The sequence below is a fragment of the Hippoglossus stenolepis genome, chromosome 21, assembly GCF_022539355.2.
Source record: "Hippoglossus stenolepis isolate QCI-W04-F060 chromosome 21, HSTE1.2, whole genome shotgun sequence".
Classification (NCBI taxonomy): Eukaryota; Metazoa; Chordata; class Actinopteri; order Pleuronectiformes; family Pleuronectidae; genus Hippoglossus; species Hippoglossus stenolepis.
In genome coordinates, this window is record NC_061503.1 from 10,478,679 (window position 1) to 10,492,576 (window position 13,898).

Consider the following 13,898-nt stretch of genomic DNA (forward strand, 5'->3'; position numbering starts at 1 on the left):
ACCACTTCTGTTTACATGCGAAGCACCTTTTCTGCCTCGTGCTTGTCACACTGCCTCGTTGGAAAATCTCCCTCCCGTGCAACATTTGGGAATCATGCAACGAGCCTCTCTGCTATGAGCTGTTTTTGGGAGGTTGGGATGGTGAGAAATCAATCCTAACACTAACACTAACCCTAACCCTGATCCCCGAGTCCAGGGAGACAGATCAGGTGGCCTCAAGCAGACCATCTGTCCGTCAAAGCCAGACACTTCCCTCCTCCATCACAGGGAACTGAATCTAGGTATGTAGACCAAAACATGGTGCCAGAGGAGGTGTGTGTGATAGTGAATACAGTATATGCATTGCTGAGTGCACACTGACATTTTCAGTGTGATGGCACGAACTGGCCACTGCAGGTGTCTGCTGACTGTCTGGATTTGCATGTGCACCTACAGTGCATGCATGCATCCACAGCATGCACCTAAGAGCCCTCACACACCCTCCTGACAGAAAGAAAAGAATTGCACTGACACAAAAAAGCGCAGGCAAGGATGATCAAACTATATCACCGGTTATACAAGACAACAGAAATCAAAGCAGATGTGATCAAGCAGCTGGATTTGTCTGTAACTGGAGGGTCTGAGAGAATAAAAAGAACCAAAAGGCCACTGGATCTGTTTTATGTGCCCGGGATCAAAAACGCAGTGAGGGGCACTTGTTACTCTTACACCTGTGTGATCAAACGCCATCAAATGTTTGCTTTTAAGAGGTAGACTATTAACTATTTACACCAGAACAATAGCAGGCATCCCAATGTAGGAGAAAGTTATGCGTAATGGTAACGAATCCCGTGCGTAAAAGGGGACTGGGACAGGGGGGAATGGCCCAAATGTGGGAGAAAAACATGCACTCCAACACCGACGACTCGTCGTCGTGTGAGCACCCCCACCCACCTTCAGTGCGCTGCTACAATAAATAAGAGTAACGGTGAAATACGGCGCATTGATGTGCATCGTAAACGGACATATATGACTTAATGGAGGCGTTTGGATGCAGGAGGCGCAGCGGATACTGCGTTTGGAGGCAGATAATGTATTAAACCCGCTCAAGTAGTGTAGGAATTACGAGGGCGATAAAAAAAACGGCACTCAAAGTATGTAATGTATCAAGGCAAAGACGTGGAGGCGAACGAGCCTGGTTAGTAGCCATGTACCAGCAGATATAGCTGCCATACCATTTTCCATTCTCCCCCTATGCTATCGGCATTAATTATTCAATATCAGTAGGTTTATATCCTGCCATTTAATACAAGCTGCAGCTGACAGGGGATCACACGCATACCAACAGTCAGGTCATTAGCAGGGGCTGGTTTCTCTGCAGGTACGATGAGAACAGAAGTTCTAAAACTTATCAAGCAGAGGTAACATCCCTGTGCAGCGGTGCAGGAACAACTTGCAGGAGAGACATGTGTGGGTGGGTGGGGGACTCACCCGGGCATATTTGGAGGAATACGGGTCCTCAAAGAGCGCCCATATTTTCGGCTGCCAGGTTTTCCACCACCCTGCCTTGCGCGCGTCCTCCTGCATGCACAGTCTTTTCAAGTCCCCGTCCGCGCCGCCCAGCGCCGGGTCGTCGTCCGGCGCGTCCGGCTCCGGCGTCTCGAAGCTGTCCAGCGCCTCCTCCGCGTCCCGGTGCTGCCGGTAGTTCATCCAGCAGCACGCCTCCACGTCCGTCTCGTCGATGCCCCAGAAGGCGAGCTCCTCCTCGAACAGGGGCCCGCACACATCGTTGGGACAGTGCAACTTCCCGGTGCGGTAGTAGTTGAGGATGAAGGAGAACACCGACGGGTGGCGGTCGAAGAAGAACTCGTCGAGTTTGGGGTCGTAGTCGAAGTTGCTGAACGCGTCCGGCTCGGTGAGCCACGACAGGCGGGTGCCGGGCAGCGTCTTTAGGGTGCTCCGGTAGGTCTCATGCCGCACCCCGCCGCAGTTTATCACGATCTTCTCGCTTTCCGACGGACAAGTCATGTCTGCGCTGTAACATGCTTTGTTGGACGACTTGTTCCCACCCTTGCGCCCTTTAAAAGAGGATACACACACCGAACTGAGCATAGAGGACCGGGGGGGGAGGGAGAGGATGAGAGAGACCGAAGGGAGGAGGAGGAGGGAGGAGTCGGAGGAGTCTGCGGGGAGAGAGAGAGAGAGAGAGAGGGGGAAAAAAGGGCAGAATTTTTTAGCAGAGGGTAGAAATAGATGGTGGGTTATCAACATTGCAATACAGAGTGGGGATGCTTACAGCAGCTGCATGGGCAAAAGGTTTCACTTGGTAATCATGGTGATGGTGGATTTGGTGCAAAATGACCTTGTGCAGGTGCAGTGAAGAGGGAGAGGAGGGGATGCAGGCTAGCTCCATGTGGATGATGCTCGAGCCCCCGCTCATTCGAATCTTCTCCCTAATTAGGCCACTGTGAGACTTCAGCACACAAACACCACCCCCATCACCAGAGACACCCCCCCCCCACACACACACACACACACATACACATCTCCCACACCTCAGCAGCCCTGCTCTTTTCCTCAAGAGCCTGTGAGAGAAGGTGAGGGCTCAGAAATGTGGAAGAAATAGAGGAACATTTTAAATCCAGCTTCCCCCCCCCTACCCCCAGAATGCCTCTCTGACATGAGGGGGTGCAGCACGTGGTGTGTGTGTGTGTGTGTGTGTGTGTGTGTGTGTGTGTGTGTGTGTGTGTGTTTGTTTGTGAGAATATAAGTGTGTGTGTGATGTGTGTTAATTGCCTCCCGAGAGTGCAGTGTCCGTACTAATGTTAGATCTCCTCAATCAGCCTGTGTGCGTGCTACACAAACTGCAGCACCCCCCCCCCCCAAAACCGCACCGAGATTCACACAAAATCAAGTCAATCCTCTGCCTGCCACTTCTCCCATGCACTGCTTTGTATATGCATGTGTGTGTGTGATTTTGTGTGTGTGTGGAGGCAGAAAGAAGGAGTAGAGGGTAAGAAGGGGAGAGAGGGAGGATGGGGGAGGAGGAGGCCATAAATCTGATTTTTAATGGAAGGATAGGAAAGGACAGAACAATCAGGCAAAGCGAGGCAGGCAAACACCTGGAGACGGGGACGGAGAGAGGGAGAAATGGAGGTGTGGAGGGGGGAGAAAGTGAAAGCAGCATCCCTTCTGTGTGAGCAGCCAGTGCGATATAGTCTCTTCCCCCCCAGTAATGGAAGAAGGGGGTTGCAGGAAAGGAGTGCACAGAGGGGGGAGGAGGAAGAGCATCGAAAAAGGAGAGTGCGCTATAAAAGTGAATGAATTCTGCTGCAGTAAAAAAGCCAGAGTTATTTGCTCTCGCTCTCGCTGTCGCTCTCTTTCCCTCCCTCTTTCTCTCTCTCTCTCTCTCTCCTTCTCCCAGCGAGGTCAGATTGTTCGCCCGTGAGCTGCGGCGCCGTCCGTGGGGGTGGGGGGGCTTCAGAGAAGACACGCGTTCGCAGCAAAAAAGGAAAAAAAAGAAGCCTCTACGTGTGGCGTATCTGTGTTGTTAACCTTTTTCCTCTGTTCAAAGAAATCCAGCGTGCTCCCTCCCCCCTTCCTCTCCCGTGTGAGATCCCACTGCCCCCCCTCTTCCTCTTCCTCTCCCTCCCACTGTACTCGCTCTCTCTCTCCCTCACTTTTCCTTCCTCGCTCGCTCTCATATTCCGCATAAGGGAATCACATTTCATTGAAGGGGAATCAAGGCTTCACTTCTTCTTCCTCTTCCTCCTCTCCCAACATTCCGATCCAGTATCCCCACCACCTCTCTCTCTCTCATTCTTTCTCTCCGCTCCTGCCCCCTTTTCCTCCACTCAGCTCTAATGCACTCTTTTCTTTCATTCCTCCCCTCTTTTTGTCACTCGTCCTCCTGACCCATTCTTTCCCTCCCTCTCCTCAAAGTAGCATTCCTTCACTTTGGCTCAACTCTCTCCTCCTCTCTCTCTCCCCCTCTTAGACTTTTGCTGCCTATCTTGTGGGACACTGCAGTCATCCTCTCTTACATGTATTTGCTGTTGTTTGGCTCATTTCACTGCACTTTTTTCAATCTTTTTGGATTTATGGAGAAGTTTGTTGTCTTTCCCTTCTTTTCAGTTCACTTACTGACATTAAGTTTCTTTTTTCTGATTTTAATTTGACTTTTTTTGACATGTTAACTCAACTTTTTTCAATTTTGGAGGATCCAGGATAAAGACTTAACGACACTCAGGTAAGCTCTACTAAGATCAAGGCTATTGCATGGGTAAACAACCAAAGTATGCATATTTAAAACTGCGCAGAGCTGAAAACCCCCCAAAATGATGCATCTTATGTGCACAGATAGGAAACATAAAGTACCTTAAGTGTTAAATGCCTTAAATGTCTACTTCTTTGCAAGGTTTTCTGCAGGACCATGAAATCTGCTTGCTAGACAAGAAATGTCTGCACCGAGTTTTGCAGTTGAGCAGAGTTGCGCTGCGTCGCTGAGCCGATGTAGTTTGGTCTGCATCTTTAACAACTAAACAACATTTAATAGGAATAATTCATTGAGTGAAAACATCCACACCAAAGAGCTGATTTGAAAGTAGGACGGCGGCAGGGAGAGCGTAAGAAGATCTGTATCCAGACTCAGCTTGGTCCTGTGGTGTTTTCCAGCAAGGGACCAGCTTGTGTTGGGAGGTTTGTGTTTCAGCACCACGGACAGCGGCACACTCTGCCTCCCGGTGACGGGATGCAGCACTTTAGTCGAAGCAGCTTCTCTGAAACTTTCATCCCTCTGACGACTTCACTTTGTACCTCTGCACCCTGGCGTTTCCTTCATAGGCTGTTGCAGCTTATTGGTGGACTGCTGAATATTTTATACGCAGACAGCCACAAGTCTGTAAGTGTGGTTAAATGGCCTTTTGTTCCCCGGGAGTCATGTGTGGTGAGCGTATTGATTTTATGAATTTGCTTGAGTATTCTTTCATTCATCTGAGTTAAATCGGAGGTTAATCCGTGGGTAAGGGGGTAGCTGGGTTCTTGCCAACTTTTCCACAAACTAATAACATCGTTGGGGTTTACAATTTTAAAAGGGTTTGAGTAAAAGTCTAGTTGTCAACAAGAGCCAGATTATTGATCCTGACGAGCATGTGAGCCGAATGCTTTCTAGTTGCACTTCAGGACGCCTGCAGTTTTCAGCTTAATACATGGGGATAGTGAGCACATCCCTGAGAGTCTGCCTCAACACTTTGATCACTGACAGCGAGTGTAATTGCTTTGAAAAAAAAAAAACTAACACCACAGGGTAGAGGGGGGGTAAACCCTGAGGAGGAGGTGTGGAGGCTACAGAAAGTGACCGTCGCAGGGAAAATGGAGGAATGAAGTCGAGCACAGAGGTGAAGAAGGAAGGCAGAGAGAGCGAGAGAGAGTACGCATGAGAAGAAAGGTAAAATCTGAGTGAGAGGCAAGGGAGGGGGGAGCCAGAGGAGCAGAGTGGAGGAACAATACCTCCCCCACCACCACTACCACCACCTCTCTTTCTCTCTCTCTCTCTCTCTCTCCTGCAGCATTTCCTGCCTTGGCCACCATGTCCTGCGCCACCCTGCTACTACCAGCTCACCACTGCACACACACACTCAGGTGGAGAGAATCAAAAGAGAGAGGGAGAGAGGGAGGGGGGAGGAAGAGAAAGGGAGGGAGACGCATACACACACCTGAGTGCAGCAAACAAGGCGAAGAACACTAAAACAAGGCTTAATCGTTATAACTCAGAGGAAGATCATTTCTGCAGAGGACTGATAGATAAAGAGAAAGAGAACGGGGCTGAGAGAGAGCGAGAGCGTGCATATGCACTAAGGCTGCACTGACGCTAATATATATTAGCAGAAACACTGCAGCAAGAGGGGGAGGGAGCATAGGATTATGGGATGCATTGACTGTGAGGTACCAGCAGCAGTAACCGGGGAGGGTGGGGGGAAGAGAGAGAGAGAGAGAGAGAGAGAGAGAGAGAGAGAGAGAGAGAGAGAGCGAGAGAAGGCAAGGGAGGAATTTGGAGGAGTGCTGAGTGTGCGGAACAGACCCAGCAGTTGGCAGAAAAAGCCAAAACCTTTACCAATCGCAGAGGGGAGAGATAGGAGGGAGTGAGATTAGATGGAGAAAGAGGGGTACAGGGCAGACGAGGAGAGAGAAAGGGATAGAAAAAGAGAGACAGTGTGTGTGTGTGTGAGAAGGGGAGGGGTGAGGTAGAGGAGAGAGAGGGTGCTTGGGGAAAACCAAAGAGGGGAGGAAGACAGAAAAAAAAAGACCTTGCAGTGGCTCGGGGTATGGTACCTAAACGGTTGTGAAGGTGAAAGAGGGGGAGTGTGCTGGGGGAGGTAAGGAATGGTCTGCAATACTAATAAGAGGAAAAGAGAGTGATTAAAAGAGAGAGAGGAGGAGGTAGAGAGGAAGGAAAACAAGTGTAGGGATGTAAAACAGATATACAGCTGAGCAGAATGGCAAATGTAGCACTGGGGGAAAGAAGGGTATTGCAGGCGAGTGTATAATGTATGTGTGTGTGTGTGAGAGAGAGAGATAGAGAGAGAGAGAGAAAGAGTGTGAGCGTGAGCGTGTATATGAGAGAGAGAGAAAGAGAGAGAGAGAGAGAGAGAGAGAGAGAGAGAGAGAGAGAGAGAGAGAGAGAGAGAGAGAGAGAGAGCGCACGAATTACGTATGTGTTTCTGGTGCACAGCCATTTTTTTTCCACCCGCTGCCTCATCAAAGGATGTAACCACAAGGCTTCACGCTGTTCCATCCATATCGCCTCCCTCCCTTCCTCACCCCTCCTCCTCTCTCTACCTTATCTCCCTCTTCCTCCCTTGCACGCACACTCCCCGGTGTTGAGGAGACCCCAGCCGGAGAAAGCGAGGCACTGCAGCGCGGTGGAAGCACTGCGGTCACCTCCCCTTTTAGTGCGGTGTCACACCACACAGTGTCCTCTCTCTCTCTCTCTCTCTCTCTCTCTCTCTCTCTCTCTCTCTCTCTCTCTCTCTCTCTCTCTTCCCCCCTCAACCCCCATCCTCCCTCAGATTGTCACTGCGCCTCACGCTGGAACTCTGATGCTGCCAGGAGAGAGGAAGCCAGATAAGGTGTCGGTGCATGTGCAAGAATAGTGAGCGGAGCGAGAGGATGAATCGAATAAAATAAGAATGAACGCGAGAGGAGATGCATGAATGGGTAGGAGAGAGAGGGGAGACAAAAACAGACACAGGGGTGTGTATGCAGATGAAAAACAAGAGGAGGAGGCCACACAATGATCCAGCAGCTCTGAGAACATCTCATTTAGAGGGGGAGACAAGAAGGGCATTTCTCATCATAACAAAGCTCACCAGGGGCTAATTCCCAAAACATGAATTAAATAGCCAATCAATTAAGCAAGCAGGGAGGAAATCTACCAGGGGGCAGCTCCACTACTCAGCAACACCAGCGTGGAGATCTCCAGGGGCTGACCAATCCCCACATACTGCAGCAGCAACACCCCCCCGGGGGCTCCAGGTTTGTGCATATTGGTCAGCCACCCCCCCACCTCAAACCCCAGGAGATGCTCCTGCTCTCTTGCTATGATCCAGCCACCTTTTTTTTTTGACAGAGACAGAAAGGGGGGAACAATCATGTGCTCCTGGTTTCCTCCTTTTAGCTAGCTGGGGGATGATTAATACATAAGGCCATATTCAGGAATAGATGAGCAGCGGTGGAGCCTGTAATGGAGCTCTGAAAGCTCAGTCAGTGTCCGTGACTAAAATCCTGCCTGCCCCACAGGAGGATAAATGTTGAGATTTTGTTGAGGGGGGGTAGACTGAAGGGAGTGATTAGGAGAGGAGTTACAAAAACTCCCTGAGGAGCAATGACTGGTGGAGGAGAGGTGAGAAAAATCCTGAAAAAGCCCTGAGTGCAAGAAGAGGGAGAAAACCATGGGATGGGATCGGGTGTCATGTCGGGAAGGAGCTCTATTTTAGGATGTGGAAAAATGGTGGAATTTGCATCAAGAGCAAATAGATTTAACCCCCAACACCTTCCGACTCTCTCTCTCAAGTATTAAAACCGTCTACTTCTAATTAATGACACTGCCCCAACGGCGTAATTAGGCCCATTATGATCCAGCAGTGCAAAGATGTGATACACGGGGCCAGACGGCACGAGGAAAGAGATATTACTGCTCAGACGCCTGACCTCTGAACCATCCAGCGATTAGACACAGAGGAGGGAGAAGGGGAGTCACAGGTTAGACTCTCAGCAGCCAGGGAGGATGGAGAGAAGTTGGCCTCTACAAGAGGAACGATGGAGAACAAGGAGGAGATGTAAAGTGAGCTGGAGGTGAGCGTCAAGGTCATGGGGCCGACGGTGGGGGGGGGGTGCTTAACAAAGCTGCTCGATCGGGTAATAAATTAGTTGAAGGGACACGAGGGAAAGTTCCCAGAACTGCTGGGACAAGGGACAAGGAGAGAGGAAGGGTCAGGGGCAAAGAACACACACAAACCCAGGACACGACAGATGCGTAATTCAATCACGGCCTCAAAATAGATTTATTCCCCCACCATCACCATCACCATCCCCATCCCGTGCTTAAACAGCAGGGCCCTCCTTTTCAAGCCCCATCACAACTCTGCCAATCACATCCACTGACCACATGCCACTGTCTCTGGTGGGTAGGCTTTTTTATTCCCCCTCCTATCAATTCCTTTTTTTTTTTTTTCTGCTTAAATCGAAAGGGGTGTTTTCTGGGTTACCCTCACATCTAAAAATAGCTCCGGCTGTGGATTTATAATGCAGGACTGAGGTGGGGAAAAGCAGGGAGCGAGCAAATGGAGGAAGAGGAGCTTGAGTTCCCATTAGGGGAAGAGCACGCTGGAGCCACTTGGCAGAGGGAAAGCAAAAAAAAGGAAAAGAAAACGTGTGCTGCACGGGAAAGTGAAGGAAAAAACAGGCGTTATGAAACTGGAGACTTTGTGTGTAGATGCCGACGGAGCTGAAGTTGAGTCTAGACGTTTCAACTGCCCCCACAGACCTGCAGGACAAGATCTCTCCCAGTGACGCTATGTTCTTCCCCATGGTTCCACTCCAGTAGCCCCCCCCCTCCACATTTCTTCCTCACACCTTCCTCTCCCTCGCTGTCATGCATGTGTGTGTTTGTGTGTCTCGCCCTCCTCCCCTGTGGTACCTTTATCAAACCTCCATTTCAGGCCTTGACACCTACCCAGTGCTGCCAAGAAGCAGGAGCACACACACACACACGCACACGCACACACATATTTACACACAGGGAGACAAACACACACAAAGGCAAGTAAAACGAAAATGCGTGCGTGGAAAAAGGCACAAAAGCAACACACATATTGACAGTTACTCATGCAGGCAAGACACAAAATGATGCTGAGAGGAATGCACACACACACAAACACACACACACATTCCTCCCAGTGGCATGAAACTGCTCTCATGTGGTGGTGTAGATGGGGAAACACCCACCAATTGTGCAGTGAGGAGTGTTTGTTATATTTCATATTTTTCCAGGCGTCACATTCATTAAACCAGACTGTGTGCGTGTGTGTGTAACAATGTGTGTGTGTGTGTGTGTGTGTGTGTGTGTGTGTGTGTGTGTGTGTGTGTGTGTGTGTGTTTGTAAAAGTACACTTCTCTTTGTATAACACATGCAGCGAAGAGCTCCGTGATTCCTGTGTGATCATTTCTCCTCTCACATCCTGATTCCTCCAGATTACTCATCAACACGCGCGCACACACACGAGCCACGGGAGGATAAAAATGTGGATATTTAAAAAAAAAAAACGCAGCTATTGTGGATAAAACGAGACTTGTTGAATGTGGCTTGTAGTCGCTGTTTTCTGTGGATGTGGCCACGGAGCCGCTCGGACACCAGACGGAATCTAAAGCCACCAAATGCACAGACACATGTATCAATATACACCGATGCACACGGACACGGTTCATACTCACTTGGTTCAGGTTGGTTTCGCGTGCGTGCGGCACATGAAGCGTAACAGATCGATCACAAGGTAGTTTTCTTTGTGAGATCGCTCTTTCTTATGATTTCACAGAGTATCCAGTCTCTCGCAGGCATTCAGCTGGAATTTTTTTTTTTGTTGTTGTTTATTCTCTCTCCCACCGCTTTATAATAAACCCCCCCAAAAAACCCAACCAGGATTGCGCGCGACTGTTGGATGCAAATCTCTCGTTTCTTTCTCTCTCTCTCTCTCTCTCTCTCTCTCTTTTGTTTCTGGCACGGTTATCACCAGAGCTTTATGGTCATGCTGATGGTGGCACGGGGATGAAATGAAGCAAGAGGTCCCCCCTGATATCTGTTTCTCTTTCTTTCCTATATTCTCCCTCGATCTCCCCTCTTCCCACCTCTTGTGTTATTGCCAGGAAAATGGAAAAATAAATTGCCAGCCTTTGTGACAGTGTCTCTACGCTTCCAGGCGCAGGGCGCAGCTACCATTCAGCTTCTTCTCCCTTTTTTTCCCCCCAAGATGTTTCAGTGGATGCAGCCTGTAGACACCTCTCTCTCTCTTTGCCTTTTCCCTCTCTCTTGTTCCGCTGGATGAGCGTCACCTTCTGCACTATTTTTTCTCTCCCCACCCCTCTCTCTCTCTCTTCCTCAGACGATACATGTGGGCGGATTAGAGAACAAGACAAGAGGGGTGGGAGGACCCCGGTGGATACAGAGGCTAATTTCTCATAACTGAACTTCATAAATACACAAACGCAATAAAGATGCAACGCACACGCGTGGCTATAAACGGAAGGAGTGTGTTGATTTATCATTATCTGTTTAATTGGCCTTTTTTTTTTCTCTCTCTCTCTCCTCTTCCTCCCTCCTCCTCTTCCCACTTTAGCCTGCACAGCCCACACATGCTCACTCTGCTGGACGGACGCACAAACACCATTTTGTCTACAGGTTCCCAGCCTTGACTCTGGCTGGGGGCTGACATCAGCAGTCATGTGGCAGCAGGGGAAGCAGGTGGGTTGATGTGGCGCTGGAGTCTGGACCACTGTGTTCTCTGATGGTTTCAGCAGCGAGAGGAAGAGCAGACACACCGATTTGAAGAAGGCGTCTTTTGCTCCGAGGGCACACCTCCATTCACGAAGAAAGAAAAGGATCCATTTCTGTTTGGATTTTTTTATTTTCAGTCACTATAGCTGTGAATTTCTTGAGACAAGCCTGGATCAATATTATTGGATTATTTCAGATTCCTTGAGAGAAATAAATGTCTCAGGGTTGAAACAAAAATAATCTCTAATCAGATACAGTTTGATGACATAAAATCATGTATAAGACACGTAGAAGACACAGATATCAAAAACACAAAAGTGCACAGCGACTGCTGCAAAAACTCCATATGTAAATATAAAAATATCAATGAATCAATCAATCTAAATTGTATTTGTATGGCCCATATTCACAAATCACAATTTATCTCATAGGGCTTAACAAGGTGTGACATCCTCTTTCCTTAACCCTCAACAAGAGTGAGGAAAAACTACCAAGAAAACCTTATCAACAGGTGGAGAAAGTGAAGAAACAGCTTGTAACATAATGAAAAAGTGCGTCAATGTTTAAAGTATTTGCTCATAGGAAAATGTCTGATAGAGATGAATGGAGCAGCATTGGCAAAATGAAATGGAGGAGTCATTGCCAGTAATGGTAGAATATGTGAGTATGGCGTATTACTGTATATGTCAAGCAATCTTGAGTGGTGGAGTGGTTCATCCACTAACCAGAAGGTCAATGGTTTGATTCCAGTCTCCCCATTTGCTTGCAGAAGTGTCCTTGGGCAAGATACCAAACCCCAAATCGCCTGTGATGACTGTGTCAAGAGTGATAAAGAAAGTGCACTGCAACACAGATGCATGACTGTGTGTGAATGGCAAAACTGTACTGTAAAGTGCTTTAGATGGTCATCGAGACGAGAAAAATGCAATGTAAATACCATTCACTCCAAAGATATACATGTTTCAGTTAGCAGAAATCCCACCGCTGCAGATTTGTCCTGCAGGAGGTGGGTTCCTTGTGCTGCTGATGCACTTATCGACAGGAAACTCAAAGTGAGTGCAACATCGCCTCATAAACATTACAAGAGTAGTAAAAGGGCAAAGGCTATGGCTAGGTGCCTGTTGCATTTCCCCCTGACCACAAAATGTTCTTGTGAGAGCAGAGTGCGGACAGAATAAGGATGAGTAAGGGAAACAGGAGGACGTTTGTTCTTTTCTTTTAAGTGCATTTAGAATTAGTACTGACATTATGTTAATGTTAAATTAAGCATTTAAAGCTGCAAAGGGGATGTTGATGAATACAGAGCCGGGTTTTATTAATTCATCGTCTCTTCCTTTTCTAAATGAGCCAACAGCTGACGTCGACAGATCTGCACTGTCTCCAGACTATTTCACTTAACGTGTGTTCAGACTGCGAGATCCGTCAAACTAACTGCCAACGGGAGGTCAGGCTTCCTGGTGCCGCACGGCTTCAGTGCTAAACACTGAGAGGCCGCGCCTTCCTCTAAAAGGCTGTTTTATGCACACACTCACAAAATAGTTAACTCTAATTTTGAAGGATTGAGGACAGGGTCACTTTAGGAGTCAATCAGATTTCAGATGGGGCCAGTGCCCCCCTGGATCAGGCCCTGGATCCACCCCTGCCTGAATATCATGAAGAAAACACACAAAAGTTGACTTGCAGCTATTCTGGATTACAGATTATTGTGTCTCTCTTTTCTGCAATCAAAAGCCTCTGTCCTGCCACAAGTTCACAGGACTGACCAAGCAGCTACACGTTCATATGAAAATGTTTAAGGTTGAGCATAGCCGCCCTTTCTCTTTTTATTCTAACAGTTAGTCCAGCCTGTGTGGCTCAAATCTGCACCACATCGCTTCTTGTTCATTTACTACATCCCCAACTCCTGTGGCGCCATCTGAAATCAGTCAAATGCAAAATTTACACAAGTGTTGCACCTGAGAATTCATAGATAATTCAAGTTGTTCAAGCAGCAGCCAGAAGCTTCTCAGCAAAGTCCAACTCAGCTTTTATACATCCCCTAAAGTAACTACAGCACTTAGCTGCATACAGCAGATGTTAAGGGTAATAAAACAACAAGACACAGTTGTTTTCATGGCAGAGCCTTAGAAGCATCAGCTGTGAATAAAATTAAGATACATCCTTAAAGAGTTACCCAGTCCAATAACAACCAGACTGAAGATCACTGCTCATAAAGGCCAATTCTCAAAAACCGAACCCACTCCCTGCGTCGACAGAGCGGAACCAGACGAGCGGGAGGTCGCCCACAGAATGTAGACGACACTTTCTTCATAAACCTGCATGAATACTGAATGTCCCAACTTTGTGCGCAACCAGAGCGAGCATTAGTCAACACGGACACATCCACAGTCGGTCTCTTGGCGGCAGCACAGTGCAGCTCATGCATAAGGAAGTAGCAAGCAGCAGACCTCAGGAGACATTGTGTGGTCAATAGAAGAAAGGGGGGGGTGGGGGGGCAGCTTTGTGACGACAGCCGCTGTCTCATTGGTTTGCCGTTATTTCCTGTAAATGTCAAGGGCGGCTGCTGAACATAAAAATGAGCATGCACTGTGTCTTTGGCTGTGTGGTGCACATCAGGACTGTAGTTCAGGGTAAACACAGAGGATTGTCGGCCTTGAGGACTGACAGTGAGAAACTGGTGCTCCGATAATCGCCCATCACTAATTGAAAAACAGTGTCCACTGACTCGCTGCTTTTTTGTGCTCAGAAATAAAGAAAATGTCACTTTATAGATGAATCTGAGTGATGCCGAAGGCCTGGAACATGTCTTTTACGTTCAGCGGTTGGGATACAATATAAGATTTGGTATGCGACACTAACACAGGACACAGGA

General features: G+C 48.3%; 1 protein-coding gene across 6 annotated transcripts in view; it reads right to left on the reverse strand.

Moving 5' to 3' along the window:
- LOC118100359 (potassium voltage-gated channel subfamily C member 1) overlaps positions 1-10,542 on the reverse strand; it is a 46,700-nt gene extending 36,158 nt beyond the window's left edge. For 3 of the 6 annotated variants that reach the window (XM_035145347.2, XM_035145348.2, XM_047338277.1), the window contains exon 1: positions 1,471-2,113. In XM_035145347.2, the coding sequence (XP_035001238.1) occupies positions 1,471-2,091 (621 nt within the window). In that variant the 5' untranslated portion in view covers positions 2,092-2,113. Of the gene's footprint in view, positions 1-1,470; positions 2,163-9,969 lie in introns of those variants that run through there. The other 3 variants (XM_035145345.2, XM_035145346.2, XM_035145349.2) reach the window with 3 other exon arrangements.
- Positions 10,543-13,898: the final 3,356 nt, after the last annotated feature.